A 25,192-nucleotide genomic window follows, 5' to 3' on the forward strand; every position below is an offset into this window, starting at 1 on the left:
GGTCGACGACTCATTGGAATAATACCGTGTTCTAGTCTGTGGAGTGCAGTTAATTTTGCTTCTGCTCGCTTCTAATTCCATTACAGAGTTTTTGGTCGGGGCTGAAATCCAGCCACTTAATTATACTACTTCAAGAGGTCCACTCTCCTCAGTGCAGTATGTGAGATTGAGATGATAGGATACTATTAAGCTAGATCTAGATATCCACACCAATCAAAAACAAGATCAGAAGTGGGATCCCAAGACGTATGTAAAAGAGCCGTGTCGTACGACACATTGATCTTAGAATACATTTGCAATCCAATGTACCACTTTAACATTGGAATACCAGGACTTATACCTACCTTTTCTGAGCATCACGTCGTCTAGGGTCAGGAATGCAAAACCCCGTGATGTAGGCTGCCAGGGAATGCAGTCACATGTTCTTCACTGTGTGCACTTCAGAAACACGATCACGACTTTGGTGCTTGCATTTAGCACCGTGCACCATGCACCCCAGTATTCTGAGTTTGCTTCTCAAACCTACTCTAGTCTCAGATCTTGCATGAAAAGTAATAGGAGGGAGTCATGCGGAATAGTCTCCCTGTACTTGAAGCAAGTAAAAAGAGATCCAGTCCAATGAAGGTCGCAACATGATTCAGCTCGGCACCACATGACAATGCCCTACTTTGCCAAATTAGTAGGCTCCTAGTATTCATGGCTGCCACGTGCAAGAGAAGGGGCCACATAATATTGTTGTTCTCACTGGGAAAATGTAGAAAGAGCGGTGGTCACGGATGTCGCGCTGATAAAGGACCGACCATTCAGAAAGGTCACCGCTGATCGCGAGCCACTTGCTTGTGTCAACAAGACAGAATGTTGAAAACGGCCGTAATGTTGAGCAACGGGGGAAATGGAGAAAGCAGCTCGAAGAGGGGCGCAGAGGGGCTTGGTTTGACGAGGTAGAGGGTCGTGTTTCAGGGAAGTCGGTTTGCAGGTTGGGTTGTCATGCGCATATCGCAACAAACTTCGTCATAGTAGAAATCAGTCAAGTAGGAAATACAAAGGTTGGTAAAGACAGACGCGTAATTTCTGGACGCATTGTTTGTAGCTTTATTTAGCGTTTCCAAGTTTCATCGTAGGAGTTGGCTGGGCAAGTTGTGTTATCTGAAGCCTGAGGTCTCAGTTCGGAATCCATGACGTTGGACACAGTCCACAGGTCCACAACTCCCCAACTGTTCATGACTGTCGTTACCGATGAGGGTACAGGAAGCTTTTCAGTCCAATCGCTGCGCCAACGGGAACGTTGATAGAAAGCGGTTTGTATGAATCGTCTTTCGCGGCGTCGGGTTTCTGAGACGAGTCCATCCCATATCATTGACTCTTAGTAATTACTAATCTGTATCTGTGTGGGGAATGCCTCCATCACTTATGAACTAACTGGTCAGAATGGGGAGTCTCGAAGCCTCAATGAGCATCGGATCGTAAATCGGCAAAAGTCCTGATGGAAAATGTCACAAATGCTCTTCGTTGTCATCATTTAGAAAAAAAAAAGTGGTTACAAATTTGGTGGGTAATATGGAGAGATTTGCACTACCTTAAACGAATGTGGGCCTGATCAGCTGGACTGCCTGATTCTGTGGCTAGTCGTGGAGCCGATGCCTGGCATGAAAAACATTGCCATCTTGCGCGAGACATTTGCGAGTCAAAGGCGAAGACGAAGACGCACGCGAAGCGCGTCAGCATCCCTTCCGTCCATCTTGGGCTGGTGTACCCTTGTCGCCCGCGCCTTTCCGATGACTGTCATCAAGAACAGTGTCCTCTCCCCAGCTTTGGGACGTGCTGATCCGTGACTTGTGGGGTTTACGCGGAGAACATGGGGGTTTCAGGAAAGAGACCCCATTGTGGAAGGCCTGACTAGAATGGGGCGCGTGTTATCGATTGATCATGATCGCGTAGTTCGCTACATGCATTTCGAGTCAGTAGCAACAACGAAGGAAAGGCCTTTGTGGCTGATATTGGCGAGGATGTCGACGTGGGAAATCTTTCCTTGACAGACGCTGGCCTCCCCACACATGGGCGCTCAAAACTGGGAAGATCTCAAATTCCAACCCAACGTATGGTGGGCACGATGGAAACGAATGTTGGAGCAACTTTGCTGTGGCAAGAAAGCGCTAAGTTGGAGGTAGGAGCGATGGTACGAAATTGCGCGTTCGCCTTTCATGCCGACTTCATGCCTTCCCTAGAAAATGTGACGAGGAAGAAGCACCTCGTAAGTTGCTGGGAGGGAATACCTGCGTTGGGGTGAGAGAGGTGCCGAAGAAAGAATCACCGAAAGCTTACTTGACACGGAAATCATGGCCAAAGTGCCGGGGATCCACTTGGGCGACGTAAAGTTCCGCGACGAGGGTTTGGATGACTGCAAAGTCGGGGGTCATCGACTCCACCGTGCAGAAGCGAGTTGGTTGAAGCCGACAATCGTAAGTTGGGTGCAGATGCCTCTGTGAACGAGGTTCACATGGAGTAACACATTGAGGTCCATTCGCGATGTACGGATCTGGGGCATCCTGGCGGTTGAGTATATCCTCCCACAAAGACAGTGCTTACACGGTAATTGCCAGCGTCGAAGCCATCTCGTGCACCCTACTTAACGAAGCCCTTAGCCTACTCCGTGGATTGAACCTCACTGAATAGAAGTCATCGATGCCTTTGTTGAAGGCTCGCGATACCAGTGAGGCGGGTAATGTAAGGCCTCCAAAATTCCGAGACCAAACGAACTTTCCACCCCTGCAATGAAGCAGAAAAGTAAGTCTCGGGACGACTTAGTCGAAAGGGTTTTGGGTTCAGTAACCCATGCGCAGATCTAGAGCCTAAGACGGTTAAGCTTGCTCAATTTGCCGTTTTGGGAAAATTTATGCGCATGGATATTCCTTCTTGCAGCCGCTTCCCCTGTCGTTGATTCTGAGGCGATCGACGGCGAGGGTTGTCACTTTCAACGACAACATGAGATGTTATTCTAGAGACGTAGAAGGCTTCCAAAACGCACTTTCTAGACCTTGAGAAGCGGTGTAGCGACCTTAAAAGACTCCCTCAGGAGCCCCCTTCGCATCGAAGTGAGGGAAGGTGTGCTGCGATAGACTCAGTTCAACGGAAGATCGCGGTAGCAAGTTGGTCTCGTGCCGTACTGTTCTTTCAAGAATAAGGCTCCAACGGTCGATTCGCTAGGATGAAGGTTGGGGATGAGAAATGTCCTCAGAGAAGGGCAATCCTGTTGGATCCACACAGAGAGGGAGATTGCGCTATGGGTGAGGTGTGAAGTTTTTGAGTTACTAAGCCATGCATTCAATCGCGAAGCTGATCCTCAAGCTTCACCTTTTTTCATCGTCCATTGGCCATTATCATAGTCACCCGCAGCATATCTTCCTAAAGTTTAGAAGGTAAGTGATATTGTGGCTTAGCTACGATGTCATTGATCGGTTTCTCCCCATCAACGAAAGTCGTGAGAATTGTCAATTGATACTTGTGGATGTCATCTCTCTCGCCTCTGGACCGCTCGATGAACCAAGCCGGCAGTATTCGGCTGCTTTCAAGCCATAGTTGCTCTTTTTAGAAAAGCGAAGGAGTGCGTCGCCGAGACTCGCTCTCTCCATCCACACCGCATGAGAGAGTGGGACTCGGAGATTAATGGCGTGGGAGCTTCCTCGCGTGAAAGCAGTGTTTCCGCTTCTTACTCATTGTTGGTAATCTGTTGGACGAATCTCAAGCGCCTCGATGGAGTGACCTCACACAGATAACCAGACGACCGGGGTCGAAGGCGGTTGACGAGAATTGTCCACTGACGCCTTCATCGGGTCACAGACGGGTGAAAGACCATTGCACTTGCCGAAGGGTTGTCCGCTTATCATATGCACCTCTTTCAGTGTTGCATAGCAAGACTTTTAACAGGAATGTGCCGTGGCACTCTCAGAGGTCTCGTCTTCTCATCGAATTCCAGTTCCCTGGGGAGAGGAAGGTCACTCATCCGCTCGACAATCGATTTGGATCTGAGACCTAGCCGTCCATCAGCTCGGCTCCAATTGGTTGGTGCGTGGAAAAGGCGCAGGGCCAGGCTGTTCTTCCTGCTCGTCTGATCCGCTCGTCTCCTGGCACACTCGGGCTTTCGTCTCCAGACCATCAGGACAGACACGGTTGGACGTGATGAGAAAAGTCTTTTTTTGTTTTGTGTGGCTGATGCGGGATGGCATGGTCATATTGAGCGGCGCAGCCGTGATCGATGAAAATTTGACATAGGTCCCAATTAGTCAAGCCTAGGATCTGATCCCGGGTGAAGTGTAGCTCGGTACTGATGCCTGGCAAGGCTAAGGACTTGTTTACTCCTTACTATTAGAAGGTCATCAGCTTGGGACAGATTCTGCGTACTCTCTGAGTGAAGATACTACAATGAGGCAAAGGCTGCTACCGTGACGTCTGTCAGACTGTGCAGTACTACACGTCAAAGATGTGGGTGTCACGTTGAATTGAAATATGAATACCGTCCCATGAACGACTGGTCCGGTTCGGGGAACTCGAGGGTCTTGCCTTCATCAGGCCTCCCGAGGACTCGACCGTGTCCAAAGCGTAATGACCCAACGGGTTGGTGTCATGAGCTGCAGGCAGTCAAATCATCGCAACCTCATCAAGGATAGGTGGATTGCAGTGGAGAGAGGTGGGTCCTGGGCATGGTGCTGCCCCAGTGCCGGGAGCTAGCTGGTCCTTTTGACCTGGAGAAGCACGTCGGCGGACGCCATGAAACATGAAGCAGAAATTGGAACCTTTCCAAGAGCGCAGATTTCTTTTTACGACCTCTGAACAGCGTTTTCGCCCGAGCCGCACCGTTTTCGCACCATGAGAGAAATTGAAGGGTTTTTTCAGCTTCCCTTCGGACAATTTCGAGAAATCCTCAAACGCAGCCAATGGTCGCGAGAGGCGTTGGAGCAAACTGCCCAGCCAGGGAGTAATTGGGCGGCACCACCGTGGCGAGCGGGGAGACAACCAGCATTGATTCCGCTCGGGGAACGCCTCGAATTGGGCTTTGGGCGGGTCTCTGCCTGTGGGGGGCTCGGAGTGGATAAGACGATCTCTGCCTCAACCAGTTCGACTCATGTCCCGGCACTAGGGCCGGGGTGGAGGGCTGGGATCAGCGTGCTCGTTCAGCAGCCTCACGCTTCACACTGCAGCCCATCCCTCTTGGTTCGCTTCTAGCGTGCGACCTGCGGGTCTTATGCAGGCTGCCGCGCCCGTACTTGTCGGCGGGCATGTCACAGCGAGCAGCGTGGTATTGACAGCAGCACACGAGCTTTCGAAGTTGGTTTTTGGCGATGGCGAGCGTGACTTCTCCAGTGCTCGCTCCGTACTCAACGCGGCCGTTGCGCAGTAGCAACGATTGTTATTGACCGCCCTTGTACGGCGCCATCCGCACTGGCTAGGAGTGCAGATTGGCTGGATGAATCGGTTTAAACTGATCAACATTTAATGATGGTGCAAGGAGCAGAACGATGACCCAGGGGCAAGGGACTCACAGCGCGCCTGCAAGCATGTGCGCGTCGACCCTCGCTGTGCATTCACCCCTCGGCGCTCGATCAGGCATCGCGCAAATCAGCGTGGCGTCTCTCACGAAGACCAAGCCGTGAACCGGCTGCGAAGCCGGCCGTGCTCCACCAACGCTCCCTGGTAGGGGCCCTGGTCGTGTCGCCGAGGCCTCTGCTTTGGCCTTTCCCTGAAGAGACTCTGCGGCCCGTCGAATCCTCTCCGTTGTCGTTGATATTATTGACGCGGCTTGTCACTCCCTTCCACACCTCTCCCTCCCTCTGCTCGACCTTTGCAACCAACACGTCGGCTGCAACGCGCTCGGCATTCACCATCAACATCCCCATAACCACCACGTTCCCTTCCATTCTGCTTCTCCCCTCGCTTAGGCGTTGCCGATATCGAAACGAAAGACCGTTGGAAAAGAAAGACACCCTGTCCCTGCCAGGCAAGCTCGACCCTTGCAGTCCCTCAGTCTCTCCTTCGCCAGTATCCAAGTTCCAAAGCAAAGCTGCGATTCAGCAACAGTCCCTCCTTAGTATTTGGCTCCTCCAAGCCCGTCCATGAGAAACAGACTGTGTGTTGGCCTGCCTGTCGTTTCCGCACAAGCACACACCATCCTGCTGCAGTCCATGCGTAACAGAAACCCGTCCCGTTACAGGCCATCGTAGGTGCAACCGGCATCTCTCGCGTCCACAACGACGTTTCAAGCACGCATCATAACCCTCTTCCAATTCGTCATTCTGCAACAGCCGCAGGGATCCAAGAAAAGTAAACGCCTTTAACCTACTTACTATACTTGGGTTTGGCTCGCCACTCCGCGGACGAACCACACGGCCAATTGACCCTGAGACACTTTGTATCATTGACTAAGTCGACGAACTGCAGAGTGCACAACTACGGGTACGTAGATTTCCGTTGAAGAGTCGACGTCACATTTCACGCTTTTGCCATTCTCGCGGAACCATTCCTCATCCAATCCACACAAAAACAACTATACAAAACAATGACCGAATACTAACCACTCCTCCAGCCTCAAATTGTACTGACACCATATTTCGACTTCTCTATTGCAAAGTCGATTTCATACTTGGTGGACCACTCTCCGACCGGAACCAGTTTTCGACCAAATCAGGCGCACGAATCAACTAATTTGACTCAAATGACTGTGTGGCACGCCTCAAAAGTTGCGTTGCACTATTAGCGCACCACCGGTCGCAACATCGAGTACCATTCCAATATTTCCCCGCTTTCATCTTCAATCCACCTCACCATGGCGGATTTTATGCTAGAGAATGACGAGGTGGGCAAGCATGCGAGTGCATTGGTTGCGCCACTCAACATCCAAAAATCCCCGAAGCGGTCCCGGAGCAGGCAACGGGGACACTCAAGACAGTCGTCTTCAATAGGAGCCCCTTCGATCAAGTCGCAGTCCCATTCGCAGTCGCAAATATCTCCTCCGTTGACGCCACGAGCATCAAGAGATACGTTTCCTAAGGAGATCCCCGCTCAGCCAGTCTTTCATAACTACCTCCGCGCCTTTTACCATTTCCACCCGAGCTCAACTGTCTCATCGTCGACCGATGAATCCTCAATTACCGTTCCCATCAACCAAGGCGATGTCATCTTGGTGCACTCAGTGCATCCCAACGGCTGGGCCGACGGAACTCTCCTAGCCTCTGGAGCTCGAGGATGGCTCCCAACCAACTATTGTGAGGCTTACGACCATCCGACGATTCGAAATCTCCTGAATGCCCTAACTCATCTTTGGGACCTTGTCCGCGATGGTGAGAATGGCGACTTAGTAACGTTCACCAAGCAGGATTATGTAAGGGGTATGATCGCTGGCGTACGGTACTTTCTGGTAAGCTCCTCTTAAGTTCAAGGGACGTTATTTGAAGCGAAAGACCGCGACTAACCTCGCATCTAGGAAAGAACACAATGTCTAACAAGGGAGGCATCCCTCATCCAGGCTCATGTCGGTTTGCGGCGAATGCGGAAGGGTCTGCTCGGTGACCTGTCATCCCTAGTTAAGACTGCCAAGAAGTTGCAGGAGATTCTCCAAAGTCACGAGTCTCCAGTGCCGGTATTCGAGCTACTGGACGAGCTCGTGCTCAAGTCATTCAAGCTTGTAACGAGAGCAGTCCGCTTCCTTGATATATGGGCACAAGACGCGGTTTCGGTGTCGTTTGACTTCTCGGATGCAGGCAAGAATAGACCTCCGACCCCACCATCTGACTCTGCCGATCCTTCTGTGCAACCGCCGGCCACGTCGAATCAAAACAATGAAGACAGCGCATCCGCGAATGACGATGCATCTCCCGTGTCACAGGCGAGCACCACTGCAACGCGCGAGGAATTAGACAGCGCGAAGACCCAGCCACCACGTAGCCTCAACCGTGCATCTGTCGCCTTCTCTATCCCCTCAGAGTCAGACTCTCCCCAATCACCTCTCCCCCCAGCTCAGCCTCAAGGTCAGGCAAAACGCCTATCTGTTACGCACCGTCTGTCATACACCGGAAAGTCGCAGGGCCTGCGAAAACAAAACCTTGCCTCTGAGCGACTGAATACTGCACACGACTCCTTCCTAGGTTTCATCGGTTCATTTATTGGGTTGCACCTGCAATCCCGCTCATCTGAAGAGCTCACCCTAACAACACAGCAATCAGTCGTCGCTTGCCGTCAACTTCTCACCGTCGTCGAAGAAGTATGGGAACGCGACTCGCGAAGATCCGAACCGCTGGAGCAAGCAAGGGATATGATGTATACGCGACTCACCGAGCTCGTTCAGGCCACGAAGGACATGTTCAGCGCCTCGGAATCTGGCGTAGGTGAGGACGTTGTCATGCCAGACTCTGGAAAACAACTCGTCGCTGCTGCCACGAGCTGTGTGCGTTCCGCAGGCGACTGTGTCACGAAGGCCAGATTTGTGATCGAAAGGATTGGTGACTTCGAGTTTGAGGATACTGGCCTTGGACTTTCAGAGACAATTTTCGAGAAAATTGGCCAGGACGCCCAACCAAAGGTTGAGGTGCCTAAACAGCAAGAGCAGCACATTGAAACCGATAAACCACTTCCTGCACCACCAACATCTGCACGCCAAATCCCACCTCCTTTAGTCATATCAGAGTCAAAACCATTACCAGAAGTCCCGGTTTCATCTCCCTTAGAGAATCAAAGGCTCAGCCTCCAGCCCATCCACCACCCAGCCATTGTTGAGAGCCCCACAGCTGTATCCTTCAGGTCATCAAGGTCTTCCTTACCGCCCCTAAATCAACTTCCTATTCCACACCTCCCTCAACCTAGCGCTTCAGAATATTCGCAGAGCCCGGCAAGCGCCACCCAAAGATTCTTTTCCAAGGCTATAAGAGCAGACAGTGTCAATGCATCCGTCGCAGACTCCAGCAGCACCTATCGGAACAGCATGCGAGGCGAGACGGGCAGCATTATCTCTCAAGCCTCAACCAGAGCGACCACCCCAGATCACTCTCCAGCTAAGAAAGAAAGTTCCCAGACGATATCAAGCAGTTTCGGCAGCGCATCGGAGCTTCGGTCCGTCGGAAGCGAAGACGTGTCGGCCGTTGAAGAGCATCTCTTAGAAACGACTTACGCTCATGAACTGATCTACAATAAGGAGGGTCAAATCTCTGGCGGCTCTCTGCCCGCCCTGGTGGAGCAGCTGACAACTCATGAATCCACTCCGGATGCCATGTTTGTCACCGCCTTCTACCTTACCTTCCGACTCTTTACTACTCCAGTAGACTTCGCCCAGTGTCTCATCGATCGCTTTGATTATGTTGGTGATAGCCAATCAGTAGGAGTGCCGGTTCGGCTACGTGTCTATAACGTATTCAAGGGTTGGATGGAGAGCCACTGGCTTGGCGAGAGCGACTCTGCAGCCCTTGGCATTATCCTCGCTTTTTCGACTGGCAAGCTACGGTCAACACTTCCTGCAGCTGGCAAACGTCTAGCAGAGTTGACTTCCAAGGTCACTGAAGTTCGTGCTGGAGCTCTTGTACCACGCTTAGTGTCATCGCTTGGGAAGACTGGGATTTCCAACACAGTCTTCACCCCTTCTGACAGCAATGTCCCAAACCCTAGCATTACGAAGAGCCAACTAAATGCCCTCAAGAGCAGCAAAGATGGGAAGACGCATTGCAGCATCCTCGACTTCGATCCTCTGGAGCTTGCAAGACAGTTGACCATTATTGAGTCCAAGCTCTTCTGCTCCATCCAACCCGAGGAGCTGTTGGCATCCGAGTGGACGAAGAAGAACGGCTCCAGGGCAGTCAATGTTCGTGCAATGTCAACCCTCTCAACCGACCTTGCAAATCTTGTAGCAGACACAATCCTTCACCTTGAGGATGCAAAGAAAAGAGCTATTATCATCAAGCAATGGGTGAAAGTTTCATCTAAATGCCTAGAACTAAACAACTACGATTCGCTCATGGCGATTATCTGCTCTTTGAACTCTTCAATGGTTTTGCGGCTGAAGAAGACTTGGGAATTGGTATCTGGCAAGACTAAGGCACGTCTTGAGGAACTAAAGACGATCACAGACGTCGGTCGAAACTATGCTGTCCTCCGTCAACGACTCCAGAACCATGTGGCACCCTGCATCCCCTTTGTTGGTATCTATCTTACTGACCTTACTTTCGTTGACGTTGGCAATGGCACGACGCGTCAGCTACCTGGCGAGTCTGGTCGCGAGAGTGTCTCTGTCATCAACTTCGACAAGCATATGAAGACTGCCAAGATCATTGGCCAGCTCCAATCATTCCAGGTTCCATACCGCCTCGCCGCTGTGCCCGAGATGCAAGATTGGATGGAGACACAAATCCAACGTGTCCGGTCAAGCGACCAAGCAAATGTCCAAAGTTACTACCGTCGCTCGCTTCTTCTCGAACCCCGGGATCCGCCACAGGTCGTGAAAGCCACACCGCCTCCTATCGAGAACGCTCTCGAGAAGACTCTCACTGCTGAGTCTCGAATCAACTCGAAGGACCGATTCGAATTCTTAAACTTTCATTTCTCCTCAACAAACTCCGTTAAAGACAAACAATAGACTTGTTCACGCGCTTCAACGCGCTTCAACGCGCGCAACATTTGGATCTCAGGCGAAAGAACATCGAGGTCGGCCTCTCTCTCTTGGATACTACCCACTGCACCTACTGCCCGTAGTTGCGGCATTTATCCCCGCGTGTGGGGTTATTGTATTTTCATACCTACCCTTAGGCATGTCTCAGACGAGCATATCTAATGTTTGTATTTGTTTTGTTTTCTCGTCTCTTTTTGTTTATTGCAATATGTCACGGACGGTCGGATCACGATACCAATGCGCTTGCTTGCTCTTCTCTGTTTCTTGTTCGTCTAGATACCACTGTTAGCGACCTTTTATTTCTTTGGCACTAGTAGGGATGAGCATCGGCACGGCCTTTTTCTCGGATGGTGGTTGCGTTTATCTATAATACCCTTCTTTCCTCTCGGGCCCGATCCCATATCAGCATCAGGGGTCTTGGGGATTGCATAGAGTATGGAGCCTTGGAGTCTGGGAATCGGGACATAAACAAGCCCCGGACTTTCGCTAGTAGGGTTCTGCCTCACTTTTTTCGCTCGTTTGGTTGGAGTTGACGTATGTCGTGGCTGGATCAAAATTCAGGGGTTTCTTTTGGGGTTGGCTGGAACTTTACTAAAGATAAAAGCATGGGTGGGTGTGGTGTAGTGCTTCGGCTTTGTGTGATGATAGTGCATATGGGGATACCAATTTCAATCCCGAAGTAATTAGTCGAATGAACGAGATGTGAGAATTCAACGAGCTTACCTTTGCGCGGTGATGTGAGAACCGCGGAGATTGTTTGATGTTGTTTGTAAAAAGTTGTTTACCGCGGTTCACTTCTTTAATGCATTACATCCCCTTGGTGCACATCATCACACTCCATTAATACTCTGATATTCTTCGCAAAAATCTCCAATCCTCTTCGCTCATGGATATGCATATTCTCTCCTCAAAATTCTGCTCTCTCCCAACACAGCTTCTTTCCTCAGCGGACTTGAACGGGCTATCAAACACAAGAATATGCCCAACCTTACCGGTGTCCTTTAGCATCCACCCCATGGAAGCCAGTGAGCGGCTCAGCTCTCCTAGTTCAGCAAATATTGGCACCTTACGCTGGGCAACGGCTGCTCTAGAAGTAAAAGCACTACGAATATCTCCAGTACAGCAGTGGACTTATTGACTCGCTAATTCGAAGGCACGTTACGATCTAATAAAGAAACGTCATCACGCCCAACCTATCTTTTTTATCCGGACCCGTTGATTCACGCATCAGAATCATCGTAGGGCTACATTATCGCGGGGTATGTTGCCATATTCCTCGCTGCGCTTTTTTCTTCCTTCATGAACTAACCTCGACTTGAATAGGGAATAAAGGAGAGACGTTGTCAACGGTCGCTCCCAGCTGGAAATCTTTTGTTAAATCTAGAAGGGAACAGCTCTTTTGAGTTGATGTTCCTTCAGCAGCAAAACGTCTACTACTTGATTATATGCCTTGGAACTTGAGCCGCAGCGACGAGTACGGAAACCCTTTTTTCTAGCCTCGGGGTGTATATAATCCAATGGATCTTACGATTCAATTTATCTACTTATCCTTCAACCGAGCAATAAGCAACTAGGTAAGTCCTTATAGCTGCTCTCCGCTCTAGATCCAAAAATGCTAACGAAATATAGAGGTCGGACGTAGGCAAAGGCCTTTCTAAGATACTGCAGCTGTGCTAGTCCTGGAATAAAATCCGGAGAACTTCGAAGCAATGTTTGAGAGGACAGGTCACTTGTCTAAATCACCCAGGAGATGTCTTACAAACGTCGCTCTGGCTTCTCTCATCTCTTTTAGCCTCAGGATTATTCCCCTCTACACTTCTCTTATCCCCCGATTCAAGGAATAAAATCTATCACTGGGAAAATGATGGCACGTCGCATCTCCGAAATAAGCCATCACGTTGTTTACTCTGAGAAGTAGAGGAAGTCTTGAAGCCTCCTCAGGCTTACTGTGGGGCAGAAAATGTGGGATCTGCGGGTCAGGACTTAAGCCGGTAAGATAGCATGGGGCGGTTCTTGCGGCAGTGCCTGCTTTTGGCCAACCCTTTGGGCCTTCTAGATCGCTTGGAACTTGCTACATTATGAGCGTCCCGACCTTTTACGCCTACGACACTTCCAGGAGCAGAAACACACACCCATGAGCTCGCGTGGAAGTACCAAGATTTCGCTCCGCCAAAGTCTTGCATTAGACAGGAAAGAAAATGAAAGCAAGACGCAGCATAAGCGGCCTAGGGAATACTCGTTCACTGCTATAGATCTGCTTCTGGGTTCATGATATAGATACCTTCCCGATACCTGTTTCGCTCCCTGCACACGTCTCCTCCTAATTTCAACCTCGCCTAATAGTCTTGCCGGCCCCAGTATACTGCATTGCTACTCGGGAGTTTGGGATAAAGAAGAGTACGAAGTGCTGCATGTCTGGGTGCAGGAACAAGAACCAAAACATTCGCAACAAATGATCTGAAATGTCGGGAACAGGGACACATAGATCCCTGAATGATGTGCTTCCTCTTCAACACCGGTATATGGACACCTTCCTTCCTCTCCATGCGAGTTAAATACTCATGACAACTCCATGATCAGTTCGGCACTAAGGGCGACGTCGACGACTATCTATGGGTGCAAGAACTGAAAAGAAAACCCCCCAATTTCTAGACGTAGGACTAGAGCCAGAACAAAGCCGATATCCAGTCCTTCATGATCCACAACCCGTGACCCTGTATTAGTCTCAGTATGTAAGCAACCACTTCTCCAGCTGGGCGATGAAGAGGACATAACCACCATGACTGCACCACATCTTAGAAAACAATCCCAAAGGCTACATATGAGCATTGTTTTCTCATTCTCCAAAAATGATTCAAGGTGATACGAATGCCCCCTTCCCTGAGACTAGAACTCGAGTGGGGCGGCGATATTGCTGGATATTGGACATTGCCCCTTTCCGAGGACTAAAACTCGGGGAGATACCACCGATGGCTTGACTCAGACTAAGAAAGAGCTTTTTGCTCTTCATTAATATCCATCTGGTGGTGGAGGTAAATCCCGCCACACAAACTTCAGGGGAGAAAAACATTGTTGGAGAGACTTCACATGCAACTGGCGTCTCAATAAAAATACTCGGTTTCATCATGTATGTCTCTCCTCAACTACGGACTAAAATTGTTTGTCTCGGTTCCTTCATACAATAAAACAACAACATCCAAACTTCTAATATCTAGAGGCTTCCAGAAAAAATGTTTCCGCCTCAGAACTATAGCTTGTGGAGGCCAAAGAACCATTCGAGAAGGATTTTATGGGACTATAGCATTGCCCCAAACAAGCCTGATAATCCACCTTGTATTATAGTACTTAATGTTCATCTCAACGTCTCTCTATTAGACGAAAAAAGATTTAGCGGGCCACTGGTGGCAGCCAGAAGCCGAAAGAGACTTTCCGAATGGCTGCCTGGATGTTGTGTGCGGTGATAAAGATCCTTCCTCAAGATAGCAATATCTAGAGCTGTAGAATAAATAATTGGAACCTCTACCGCCCGATAGTATAAACTACAACCACTGCCGCTGACGTCTGGCTGTCTGCATGGACTAAAAAAATAAAATATCATAGGCATGGGCATGTGGCTGGTTGTCTAAACTCAAAGCTACGCCACGGAACCCTAAGGCACTAAAAATCGTATCCTACTTCTGTTATGTGTGATTACTACCTGCTGTTTAGAATAAAAGAGACTAATAGCGTCTATAACGTCTTCTCTTCCCGGACCAAAACTCATTACCTCAAGCCACTATGCCCCGTGGGTGCAATAAATGTATATCAAACGAATTCATGTTCGTTCCTGGATAAAACTGCTACGGAACTAGATGATGGTCCTAAAACCACAATTCACACTCAATATGCTCTGCCTGTTCTAGACTGATATGAAATCAACAATCCTGACATACATGGCACCCAAAAATGGGACTGACACGAGTATGTGCTTGCTGCGGTCAAAAAAAAGGACCGACGCACAGTACGGCCTCCCGTCTTCTAAGGCCAGCCGCGCAATAAGATTGTGGATGAAAGCATGCATGTGGGATGAAATGCGCAAGCTCTGTCAATATGAATAGAATGGAAAAAGGGGAACGCTGTGAAAATGCTAAATCACGGAAGTAAAAAAGGACTGTCCTTCAGGTCAATATGGACATATGGGGGGTGGAGGGAGTGAAGGAGGGTAGGTTGATGAAGGGGCTGGCTTTCAGTAGCGATGGAGAGCATCCTGAGGATTAGGTGATGCGGAGATGAATCTCTTCGGACCCCACGGCTGTCTAATCTAGAGGCATTGGTGGGACAAGATGATATCATTTGCATTTCCATAATTTCCAGCCTTTCGCCATGTTCCCTATAGCTACTCAGCGAAACCTTCATCCCATCCGTCTCACCAAAAAGGTAATTACGCCATCCTTTTGATATGCAGTTCCCCTCTCTATCTCTCACCCCACCACCCACCACATGCATCAATCTATTGATCCTCGACGATGGTAGTGTGCAGACCCTTGGGGTCCTTGACGTTGACGGCTTGGACGTACGAGTATAGCTTCTCCTTGGCACCCTCCTCATCGTTACGCTTTCGGGAGATGCGGACTCGGAGACGGAACGGGACGCCCTTGATGCCGGCTTCCCAGACCTTCTTGTTGAGTTGGGGGTCTAGTCGGACGTCTTTGGTGCCCTGCATGTAGTCGTAAGCTATCATTAATCGGTGATGTGACGGTTAAGTACTGGGAGTTGGTGATACACTAGAGAAGAGAAAAACATACCATAGCCTTCTCAGCGAAAGCACGGATCTCCTTGATCGCCCTCGGGGCCCTCTTCTTGAAGCTGACACCATGAACCTGTCAATCCCCAACCGTATTAGCCATATGTTCGAATTCAGTCTTCCGCCCGATACCCGCACACCACCACGTCTTCCTACCCACCCAATGCCGCATCCTGGCCAATAGTGGCGTCAGGACTGCTGAGACACGGGCGTGAAGGAGTGGTGTTGTGTGAGCCATCTCTGGACTTCACAAAACCGAATCAACATACTCGTTTGTGTAGATGTATCGTGTATTCGCGCGCGACGACGTCGGCGATGGCGCTGCGTCCGGTCTTGCCGGCTGGCTTCTTGCCGCTGCTCTTAGCGTTTGGCATTTCTGTTCACCTTTTCGTCAGCGATCTCTCCCAGCACAGAACAGAAGCGAAGGAGGGAAGGATGGAGGGAACCCAACAGTGGAAGATATCTAAGAGTGACTGAAGGGAGAATCATCTTACCGAATGGATTCTTCGGGGGTGGATGGCTGGTCGAGGAATTTCCGAGGTGCGGCTTGCAGTTACAGAGTTCGACGATGCGGGTTTCTGTGTGGGTTTGCAATTCGGTTAAGTCTTGGCAGAATAATCCCACGCACAGACCCCCACAAAATGGATCATTAGTCAGCATGAGATACTTTGCCCTCAAATTTAGAAAATTTCATGTTTTTCTCATTAGGGTATTCTAGGAATGCTTTATGCTGAGGATAAGTACAACCTAATCACCCAAGTCCTCGTTTTTCCATCCAAGCCATGAATCATGCATCCAACGCTATGATATGCCCACTTTTGTGCCTGAACCGGTTGCACATATGAAGGTTATCGATGTCCAGGCAGTTCAATATCGTTGTCGTCGACGTCAGCATCTCCTTCATCATTATCCTCTTCATCATCCCCGCTCTCGTCGGTCGAGCTCCCCGACTCTTCGTCCTCATCATTCTCTTCCCCGCCAGACAAAAACCTATCCACTCTTGCGCCATCAGTACCCCAAAACTCGAGGCCTTGATCATCACGATCTTCTTCTGTAAGATCGAGCCTTGGGATGCTGTCAATTGAAGGGTTTAGGTAGTTGCCTAGGGGAGATAACGACCTCCTGAACCGCTCGAAGACATATTGTGGAAGTGAAGGCTGCCACACGGTTGACCCATCCGTCGCCTGGCCTTCGGGACGTTCTTCTCCAAGATCGATAATTGGCACTCTCTCTGTTGGGACTTCACCGGTTGGATTGAGGTAATTCCGGAATGGCTCGAAAGATCTACTAACCCGCTCTAGCAACTCGTAAGGATCCGGCATCTGGGGCATTTGAGGAAGAGGTGGTAACTGAGGCATACCCCGGAACTGAGGCATTTGAGGCATTTGAGGCATTTGCGGCATCTGTGGCATCTGCGGCATTCCTGGAAATTGAGGCATTTGGAAGGGAAAAGAAGGAAGTTGGTCTGGCAGCCACGTTTCTTCGGGTTGGTCAGGTTGAAAATAATATCGAGGTGAGCGGAGAGGTTGTGAGGATGGGGAGGTTGCGCTGGCTGGTGACTGTGCCCCTGAGTTTGCGTCCACTGACAGGAGCGCATTTGCGGCTTGCTCACTCTCCGGTCCGTTGAGAATTCGAAGCTCGTTGGTATTGTAGGAATCGCATTCGCCGCATTTGTTTCCAAGCCAATGATACTTGACGGAAGACTTCGCAGAGCAGTCATTGCACTGAATGACAGCCCTCGTGTTGGCAAACTGCTCTGGCATTGGTTGACTCTCGATTGCGTGGGTCAATTTGCGCCATTGCAGTTCCATGTTTACCGCGCTCTTTTTGCACATAGGGCACTTGTATGCTGTCTCCATGTACAGATTGTAGCATTCCTTGTGGAGGTAATGGCCACATGGCATGGAGGCTACGGCGCTGGAGGAGTTGAAGAGATACTCACCGCATATGGGACAATCGCAGTCGGTAGCCCGTTCGATGCATTTATGGGAGGTAGCAAAGGCGATGGAAATGCAGACATTGCATTTCTTAGGTCATGTTAGCTTGTCGTCAAAATTCTGCGAGATATCATCCTACCTTGCAGTGGACGTAATCTTTCCCAACGCCCTCGCCTCTTCTGCAGATTCCACAATCGATGCAATGGTATATCTTCTTGCTGCTGTTGTCATCCCACAGCTTGCAAATCTCGCAGTAGTACCACGCGGCTCGTGTTCCGCATTCAACGCAATTCTCGCCCGCCGTCTGAGGCGTTCCACACACCATGCAGAGCATATTCTGAGTCTTCCTCCGATTCAGGTTGTGGTCCTCTACCGCATCGTGGCAATGCCGACATGTGTACCATCTTCTGCACGCGTAGCACTGGACCTTTACATTGCGCTTGTAGTGCTGACATCCCAGCGACGAGCCGTCCTCGGCCGTATCAAAATCCTCGTCCTCCCCATTATGATCCATGGTGGAATGCGGCTTCCGGATTCGATAGGTTGGGTTGGTGTCGCCTGGTCGCAGGCTAAACGGATTCTCAGGGTCAACATCGGAAGCAATTGAGATGGGCGACGAGATATGCACCTCTGAGAATATCGACTGTGCAGACGTCGGAGTAAACGGGCGGTCGTTCGAAATGAAGCTGTTTGGTGACTGCGGACGGAGAAGATTGTAGCGCTCCGTCATCAGGTTATGCATTAAACGGGCCTTGTCCTCGTCTGGGACTTTCATATCCCTGATCTCGTGCATGCGGGCCCTGAGATGGCGCATCCCGTCGTCTGCAGGCAGCAGCTCCGCCATAGTTGCAGCATGTTGGGGTTGCAGTCCCGCCGCGGCGCCTGAGCCTGTGCTTTGTACGCTGGCAGCGACAGACGAGGGCGAGAGTGGCGGGTCCAGGTCGAGTGGACGGAAGTGAGTATCGAGAGCTTGCGAGGGGTTTTGCGACATGCCTAGCTCCGGGCGAATGTCGATGGGGTTGCTGGGTGCTGTTGGCTGTCTGTCCGATAAGCTTAATGATCTGTCATGCGGCCTTCCGTCATCGTCATCGCGGCCTTCCTCGCCATCGACAACCGCAGACTGCTGACGGCGAATGAGAGGCGAGAGCCGTCGAAAACGGTGAATTACTGCGGCCGCGTGCTGCCCGTCCGTCTGTGAATCCCCACCTCGCGCAGCAGTCGCATCGTGATCCAGGCCGTCGGCGGGCGCTGGTGCAGTTACAGACTCCGAATTGGCATGTGAAAGTGCCTCGATGTCACTCTGATAATGTTCGGGGGGCGGAACGGCGCCTGAAAAGCGACGCGCCTGGCGGACAACGGGGTCAATGATAAACGAGGATATCAAACTGCTCATGGGGAAATTTACTGCCAGGGAGAGGGACGAGGGAGGGAAGAAGTCTCGTGGCCAAACAAGAAAAGGTTTGTACCTCTTTCTTGTACCCCGGCAGTGACCGCATGCTCACGAGTCCAAAACGCCACAATTTAGCCTCGACGGCCATCTTGACCGAGACAATCAAAACAACACACAGCTTCACTGCGCATCCGAGTCATTTGCTAGCTTATTTTCGGCCCATGTGCGCTCGAACAGGCAGCTTGAACTCACCGCTATCCGAAAATCACCTGCAAGCAAGCATTACCGGATCAGGAAATCTGCCACTCGATACGGAGGCGGTAAAGCGGATGTCTCGTAGTAACTTTCTAGAAGACGAAAATTGCAATTCCACTGTGTATCCTCTCCCTTACCTAGGCCTCGTCCAATGTCCATATTATCCGAACCCTTAAAAATAACTATTCCACAAGGCCCTGCACTTTCTGAAGACCCAGCGCTATGACGGCTCAGGCTAGCTCACGCTGGGCTCGTATGATCAACCCAAAAATGTTAAGAGCACGATTGCATTCAATTCTATGGTAGCAGGCTTACATTTTGTTTCCACGATTCCCTTCATCTCTATTTGTCCTCATCTCAGACTCCTCCTCCCTCCGTCTCTCTGGTAACCCCTCAACCCCTTTCCCCCAAGCCCCAGCCCTCTTACCCCACCTCATAGTCCCCCAAATATGTGTCCAATTTATTTTCGGCGGTGCATCACTCACACTCCGAAAGGGACTCGCTCCACACTGGAAGATATCTCTTTGAGGATCTACTTGGGATTCAGATGGGTCGAGGATGTGGGCATCTGAGACCGTGGACGCGGCTCCTTGGTCAGATTTCGGCACGACTGGCACTTTTGAGGAAGCAGTTGTGGGAATTGGAGCAGACGGTGGAGAGCGCTCCCAATGCCTAGACTCTAGTGGCAAAGGTCTCCACCATGCTTTAACACCTCTGTCTCTGTCTCCCGCTCCCTCCACTGTTGTTTGACCCCTGTCCCACCACCGCGCACTACACATCTCCCAAATCCGACTCTGTGCTCTCTTAACTGCAAAATGCTCATCCCCCCCCGTCAAGCCTATGATGTTTGCGAAATCAGGCGCCTTAACATTTTCCGGACCTGGTCTTCTTTCATCTGTGAAGCTTGATCCTGGGCGACGAAGGCGGTTGGGTGGGTCGCCTTCCAGAGCATCGTCAGACAGACTCAGGGAATAGGAGGAAACGTTAGGTCGGAAGGGAGATGTGAGGTCTTGGTGGATCTCGGAGTATGTCTCTGGGTGTGTCACGTCGTTCGTTAGAAGATCTTCAGCAACCTTGGGCCCCACTGAAATTTGAGGAGTTGGGGATTGTATCTCTGGGAAGAATAGTTGGTCTGGCGGCGCGGATGCTGTCATTAGCAATCTACACTTGGCCTCGTAAAGGGCGTCGAGAAGCGTGATGAATCGTCTTGCCTCATTCTTTTTCAGGAACGTCAGAATCGGGACGTCAGTCAGAATTATGGTATGGTATGTGGAAGCGAGGGTAATATAGTCTGCAGGGCCGAGGACGGCACCGCATAGTTCAGCGAAGGTGAAGAGTGCGACATAGTTGTGTTGACGTGGGATGGTGATTTTGCGTCCATAGACTGTTATCGTGGAGGGTGTCCATTCAATAGAGAGGATATCGGATAACCGCGATTTTGCTTGGTACAGTGCTGGATTGGGAGTTGAGGAGAGGTTTGAAAGAGTAGATGGGTCCGCCACAGATGCTGGCAAGACAAGATAGTGCATTGGAAGGACGGAAGATGACGTTGGTTCGGTCTCTACGTCAAGTCCTGGTGACCAGGTTGTATGTAAACTTGGTTTGGACAATTCCTCCTGTAAACTAGATGGGGTAGCGAGATCCCGTGATATATCTTCCTCTTCGGACATCCTTCGATAATCGCTCTTCCCTTCCATCTCCCAGATCTCACATCGCGCTCTTAACACCTCCAAGAACTGAGCAAATTCTCCTCTCTGTCCCGGTCGATCGTCCGGCATAACTACACCTCCCAGTCCAAGACTCCAGCCCAATCTACTTAGTCTTTGAGCAGGCCGCGCAAACTCCATTCCTGCTGCCTTTGCAAGCTCTTCAGGCATTCGGTTACTCGTGGCGATGAGGACACCACCGAGCTGGAAGAAGCTCGTCATAAGATTGGAAAGTATCTTTGACGATGTACGATCGGGCAGTTGAAACTCGTCGAGGAAAAGTATCGGAGATGTTTGAACGAGGTCTCGTGCAAGCCATAGCAGGGAGTGTTCGTCTTGTGCACTGCCGGGACTGGTGGTAGAGCGAGATATCCGCAGTGACTCCAGGCGTGAGAAAGTGTTAAGCATGAACGTACTAAAATGCCACCGTCTCTTCTTTCGGCTTGGAAGACAGTCTGCGAACAAATCTATCAACATTGACTTTCCCGTTCCCACGTCGCCGTGCAGCATCAACCCCTTAGGGCTGGAGAGATTCAGGGCCGCTTCGTGGCTAGTGAGAATACGGGTCAACGCGAGAGAGTCTCTCTGTTCCTTTTTCATAAGAAGAGATTTCCAGATTCCCCCTCTGCCAATGCCATTTGGAGTAGATGGAGCAGTTAATGAAGAGACATTTTGACTTGGGTTGACAGTACGGCTTAACTGCTGGAGGCGATGGGAGTATTCTTGACTTGGCTCATAATCTATCAAGTTTTCGTAGAGGTTTTGCAGGTGGAGTGCTAGATATCATGTCAGCATTGGTCGCTTGCTTGGCTTCGATCTATCATGAAATGATCGACGTCACCTAAACGATGCTGTGCGGGATCTGGTTTGATCCTGTTTGTGGCTATAAGGCTGCGGTAGAGGATGAGTGGGTTTGTGATCGTGACGCCGGCTGTATTGGGAGGCATATGGAATCTGGCGATGGACGAGTAGTTGCCGGTATTGACAAGAGGTTCGAAGGTCGAAGGATGATTGATGAAAGAGATCTGCGCTAATCCCAATCAGTCTTAGACGCAAACAGGTCTGCAATCTCAAGATGATAAACTCCTGCATATGGGAGGGGTTGTACGAGGGGGACAACCAAAAAGAAGAAAGGGATAGGACGTGTAGTGATGGAGAATTCCTTATAGGTATCTTAACGCTTGAGGATGTCTGGAAACATAATTGTCGTGGTGAGTGCGACTATTTTTAAATATTCCCAGCTCCAGGCGCCCATGCCTCTCCTATCCTCTTTACTTCCTGAATGAATTTCCGGCTTGTAATTTGTGTCGAACCAACTCTTTGCTCGGCATCTGCCGTCAGCGGTGAGTGCTCATCGGGATTGTAAAACGGATTTCTCAATAGCATGATATACGCTGTCTGCAACGCCCTAAAAGCCTATTCCTCATAAGCCTTGAATAAAGGACTGAAGGTCAGGGGTACTTACTGGCTTCATATCTGAATCTCGAATTCCCACAGCAGTCGTACTTTTACTGTCCAGGGCAGTTGCTGGTCTCCCCTCCATGTCCACCACAATAACAAGTTTGACACCGGTGTTGGTCAACCAGCCATACATAGCTAATCGCTCATCGACAGCCTGAAGTAGGCCGAAATCTTGGTCTACCGTCTTGTGAGGCAGACGCGCCTCGAATATGTCAAGACATGAAGAGAGAAGAAATTGGAATTCAAGCGGCGCTCGCTCTTCTGGAGGAAACAACGAGATATGAAGGGGATTATTCTGGGCGAGGATGAGCTTTACTCAACGCGACACTTGGATTCCAAAGGAAGTCTACTCACGTGCTTTCCTATGACCCCTATGCAAGCGATGGATGGCGCTCTGTTCGTCATTTCCCAAAGTCGATCAGTACGATCTGAATTTCGAGCTCTGCTAATTGTCGCTGTAGACGGCAGGTTTGAAGCGCGCCAGGATCTATTTGCTCTGTTTTTTTATGATGGATTAGCCGATGCTTGCTGACAATGGTGATGGTGAAGGCCGACGGTTTTGGTGAAGGTGCTTTCTGACCAACCAGAGGCGGCTTAAATAAGCAGAGCTCGGCAAGTATCCTCGACATCACCAGTCGCAACCACCAGCCTCCACCATTGCCACGGCGACCCACTCCCTTTCTTCTCCGTTCACTGCAGCTCTCCTTTGCCGTTGTCGCAAGCATGTTGTCGACAACAAGGTCTGCGGCCTCAATGGCGCTACGAGGTCCGTTTCCGTCCTCATACGATTGCCTTTGTCCCGGAGCTAATACTTTGGACAGCCAAACCCTCAACGACCCTGGTCGCATATCGCGCGGGCACCGCTGCCTTCATATCGTCTACCTCGCCTAACTCCGCTACGCCATCGCAGAAATCTGGTCTCACTACCGGTGGACCAGGCACTCCGCTCCCAATGAGCAAGATGCAGACCGATATACCATTGCCGAGTCAGCAGCCAAAGAAGGGAGCCATGCAATACGCTTTGTATGTCGCAATTCTCACTATTCGGACTGGATGTGTTTCAATGGCTGTGGGATATGAGGTGGAGGACGTAATCGCTGATACACAGTTTCCAGGACCACACTCGACCAAATCGCCAACTGGGCCCGCCAAAGCTCACTCTGGCCGATGACTTTTGGTCTCGCCTGCTGCGCCGTCGAAATGATGCACCTTTCTGCACCTCGCTACGACCAAGATCGACTCGGAATAATCTTCCGTGCTTCCCCTCGACAGTCAGACGTCATGATTGTGGCGGGAACTCTCACCAACAAGATGGCCCCGGCGCTACGACAAGTTTACGACCAGATGCCTGATCCTCGGTGGGTTATTTCAATGGGCAGCTGCGCGAACGGCGGTGGTTACTACCACTACAGTTACTCGGTCACAAGAGGGTGCGACAGGATCGTGCCGGTGGATATTTACGTTCCGGGATGCCCTCCTACGTCAGAAGCGCTGATGTATGGCATCTTCCAGCTACAGAAGAAGATGAGACATACGAAGATCACAAGGATGTGGTATAGGAAGTAGATGAATCCGGTGGTTTAGTCAACAGTGTTTACTAACCCGATGAGTTATTGGAAAGCTCACACCTGTACAAATTGATCTTTACATAGTTCATTCTAAAGTTCTCGGTCTCGTTTGACAAGGCCCAATCATTATCGGCCGAAATTTGCATCGCGATCAGACATCGTTCGCAGCAAGCACCTTCGAGGGAACAGAAAATGCATCAGAATGCTGCGGAAGAATTTTATTCCCTCTAGCGACTACCTCATTTGGTTCCTCGAGGCTTGCGTTCTTGACTATTGGGGTTTGACGGACCACAGCCTCTCCTTCCTGATCAGCTGCTTGTCTTGGACACCCTTCACAACAGTGTTTGATTGTTTCTCCATCGTGTCGACTCCAAATCCTTCGTCACTTACCCGCTGGTTATAGGGAAACTAAACACCAACAGCTTTAACTTTCTCATGGAGCCAATACTATACCCCCATAGAGAACGCCGAAACGCAAAAGAGTTCTGGATCAAACTTCTCGTCCATTTCACAGAGAAAGCTGCATTTTGTCATCTCTTGAACATCGGCGGAGATTCTCTCACCACCTCTAGAGACATCTTTTCTGCGCCACTAGCCCCTTCGTTATTATTGTTTAGTATGCTCTCGCCCTCTTCGTAATCGTGATGTTTTCCCTCTACCTTGTATTCACGAGAAGATTTAATGGTTTGAGGATGTTTTAAGTGCCTTCGGGTGGCTATTTAAGACCGTAGCTAAAGCACAAGAGCCTGTGTTTTTAGCACTTCCAATGGCCGCTAAACCTATGAGACTGTCTCCTAGATAGACAGCCAAAAGGCTCGGCACGACCCTAGTTGCCCCTGTATTGCATCCTCAATCCATCAGGACCGCATATTTTTATTCACATCGGATGATTTGCGATGCGGGTCACGCTTGTAGACCAACAAGTCTTCGAATTAGTGTACTCTGGAATCCTTACACCTATTTTACTAATTGAAATCCTTTTTGGGTTCCCAATTTCAGCCACTTGCCCCCGAAGCCCCCTGTTCTGCAAGATCACGACTAGAAACAATGGTAATCCCTTTCCACGGTGCTTCTTCGGTCCCTCTCACAGTTCCACAAAATCCGGGCATCCTGATTTCCGCCGATTTCAAATGGAGCTATCCAGTTTTCCTTGTTGTCATGCTATTCATATATCAGAAAGGATTTATCTAATTTTCGGAGACTTCTGGACGAAGTTGTCCTATCGTGATACAGAGATAGCTTTCGTGTCCTATAACCCTCTGTTCTTGTTGTTCAATATCCTATCCTGTGGAATAGCAACTCCGCTCGATTTCCTTATCAGAGAGGGATAAGATTTATTGAGTGTAGCAGTTTGCCATAGTGGTCGCGATGCATATGTTGCCCTGTTGTGGTTGGACTATTACTTGGATCTCCCTGATTTCTCGCCAGTCTCCTTTTCGGACCATGAATT

General features: G+C 50.2%; 5 protein-coding genes across 5 annotated transcripts; 2 read left to right on the forward strand and 3 right to left on the reverse strand.

The window, feature by feature from the left end:
- Positions 1–6,399: 6,399 nt before the first annotated feature.
- Positions 6,400–10,799, forward strand: BDR25DRAFT_20794 (ras GEF). The gene is made up of 3 exons (XM_033684550.1): positions 6,400–6,447; positions 6,578–7,408; positions 7,475–10,799. Exons 2-3 carry the CDS (start codon positions 6,818–6,820, stop codon positions 10,607–10,609), a joined length of 3,726 nt encoding a protein of 1,241 aa, XP_033548363.1. The 5' UTR covers positions 6,400–6,447; positions 6,578–6,817; the 3' UTR covers positions 10,610–10,799.
- Positions 10,800–14,890: 4,091 nt separating this feature from the next.
- BDR25DRAFT_284989 (uncharacterized protein) lies at positions 14,891–15,965 on the reverse strand. The gene is made up of 4 exons (XM_033688149.1): positions 15,920–15,965; positions 15,695–15,801; positions 15,427–15,501; positions 14,891–15,338 (listed from the first exon to the last, which is right to left on the reverse strand). Exons 2-4 carry the CDS (start codon positions 15,797–15,799, stop codon positions 15,132–15,134), a joined length of 387 nt encoding a protein of 128 aa, XP_033548364.1. The 5' UTR covers positions 15,800–15,801; positions 15,920–15,965; the 3' UTR covers positions 14,891–15,131.
- A 308-nt stretch (positions 15,966–16,273) lies between these two features.
- BDR25DRAFT_222335 (zf-CHY-domain-containing protein) lies at positions 16,274–18,353 on the reverse strand (the record flags this gene model as incomplete). Its single annotated transcript, XM_033685062.1, has 2 exons — positions 16,274–17,452; positions 17,502–18,353. The coding sequence occupies 2 exons, from the start codon at positions 18,351–18,353 to the stop codon at positions 16,274–16,276; spliced, it is 2,031 nt and encodes a 676-aa protein (XP_033548365.1).
- Positions 18,354–19,034: 681 nt separating this feature from the next.
- BDR25DRAFT_342272 (uncharacterized protein) lies at positions 19,035–22,679 on the reverse strand (the record flags this gene model as incomplete). Its single annotated transcript, XM_033693702.1, has 7 exons — positions 22,529–22,679; positions 22,179–22,469; positions 22,027–22,129; positions 21,555–21,743; positions 19,323–21,489; positions 19,145–19,227; positions 19,035–19,099 (listed from the first exon to the last, which is right to left on the reverse strand). The coding sequence occupies exons 1-7, from the start codon at positions 22,577–22,579 to the stop codon at positions 19,035–19,037; spliced, it is 2,949 nt and encodes a 982-aa protein (XP_033548366.1). The 5' UTR covers positions 22,580–22,679.
- A 151-nt stretch (positions 22,680–22,830) lies between these two features.
- Positions 22,831–23,877, forward strand: BDR25DRAFT_393171 (NADH-quinone oxidoreductase). The gene is made up of 3 exons (XM_033698245.1): positions 22,831–22,940; positions 22,996–23,197; positions 23,290–23,877. Exons 1-3 carry the CDS (start codon positions 22,898–22,900, stop codon positions 23,738–23,740), a joined length of 696 nt encoding a protein of 231 aa, XP_033548367.1. The 5' UTR covers positions 22,831–22,897; the 3' UTR covers positions 23,741–23,877.
- The last annotated feature ends 1,315 nt before the right edge of the window (positions 23,878–25,192 follow it).

The sequence above is a fragment of the Lindgomyces ingoldianus genome, assembly GCF_010093535.1.
Source record: "Lindgomyces ingoldianus strain ATCC 200398 unplaced genomic scaffold BDR25scaffold_13, whole genome shotgun sequence".
Classification (NCBI taxonomy): Eukaryota; Fungi; Ascomycota; class Dothideomycetes; order Pleosporales; family Lindgomycetaceae; genus Lindgomyces; species Lindgomyces ingoldianus.

Coding starts and splice junctions, on each gene's coding strand:
- BDR25DRAFT_20794 (XM_033684550.1), top strand. CDS start 6,818: ATGGCGGATTTTATGCTAGAGAATGACGAGGTGGGCAAGCATGCGAGT. Junction 7,409..7,474: donor CTGGCGTACGGTACTTTCTG/GTAAGCTCCTCT, acceptor CCTCGCATCTAG/GAAAGAACACAATGTCTAAC.
- BDR25DRAFT_284989 (XM_033688149.1), bottom strand. CDS start 15,799: ATGCCAAACGCTAAGAGCAGCGGCAAGAAGCCAGCCGGCAAGACCGGA. Junction 15,502..15,694: donor CGATACATCTACACAAACGA/GTATGTTGATTC, acceptor GGGGATTGACAG/GTTCATGGTGTCAGCTTCAA. Junction 15,339..15,426: donor CTTTCGCTGAGAAGGCTATG/GTATGTTTTTCT, acceptor GACTACATGCAG/GGCACCAAAGACGTCCGACT.
- BDR25DRAFT_393171 (XM_033698245.1), top strand. CDS start 22,898: ATGTTGTCGACAACAAGGTCTGCGGCCTCAATGGCGCTACGAG. Junction 22,941..22,995: donor GGCCTCAATGGCGCTACGAG/GTCCGTTTCCGT, acceptor TACTTTGGACAG/CCAAACCCTCAACGACCCTG. Junction 23,198..23,289: donor GGAGCCATGCAATACGCTTT/GTATGTCGCAAT, acceptor CACAGTTTCCAG/GACCACACTCGACCAAATCG.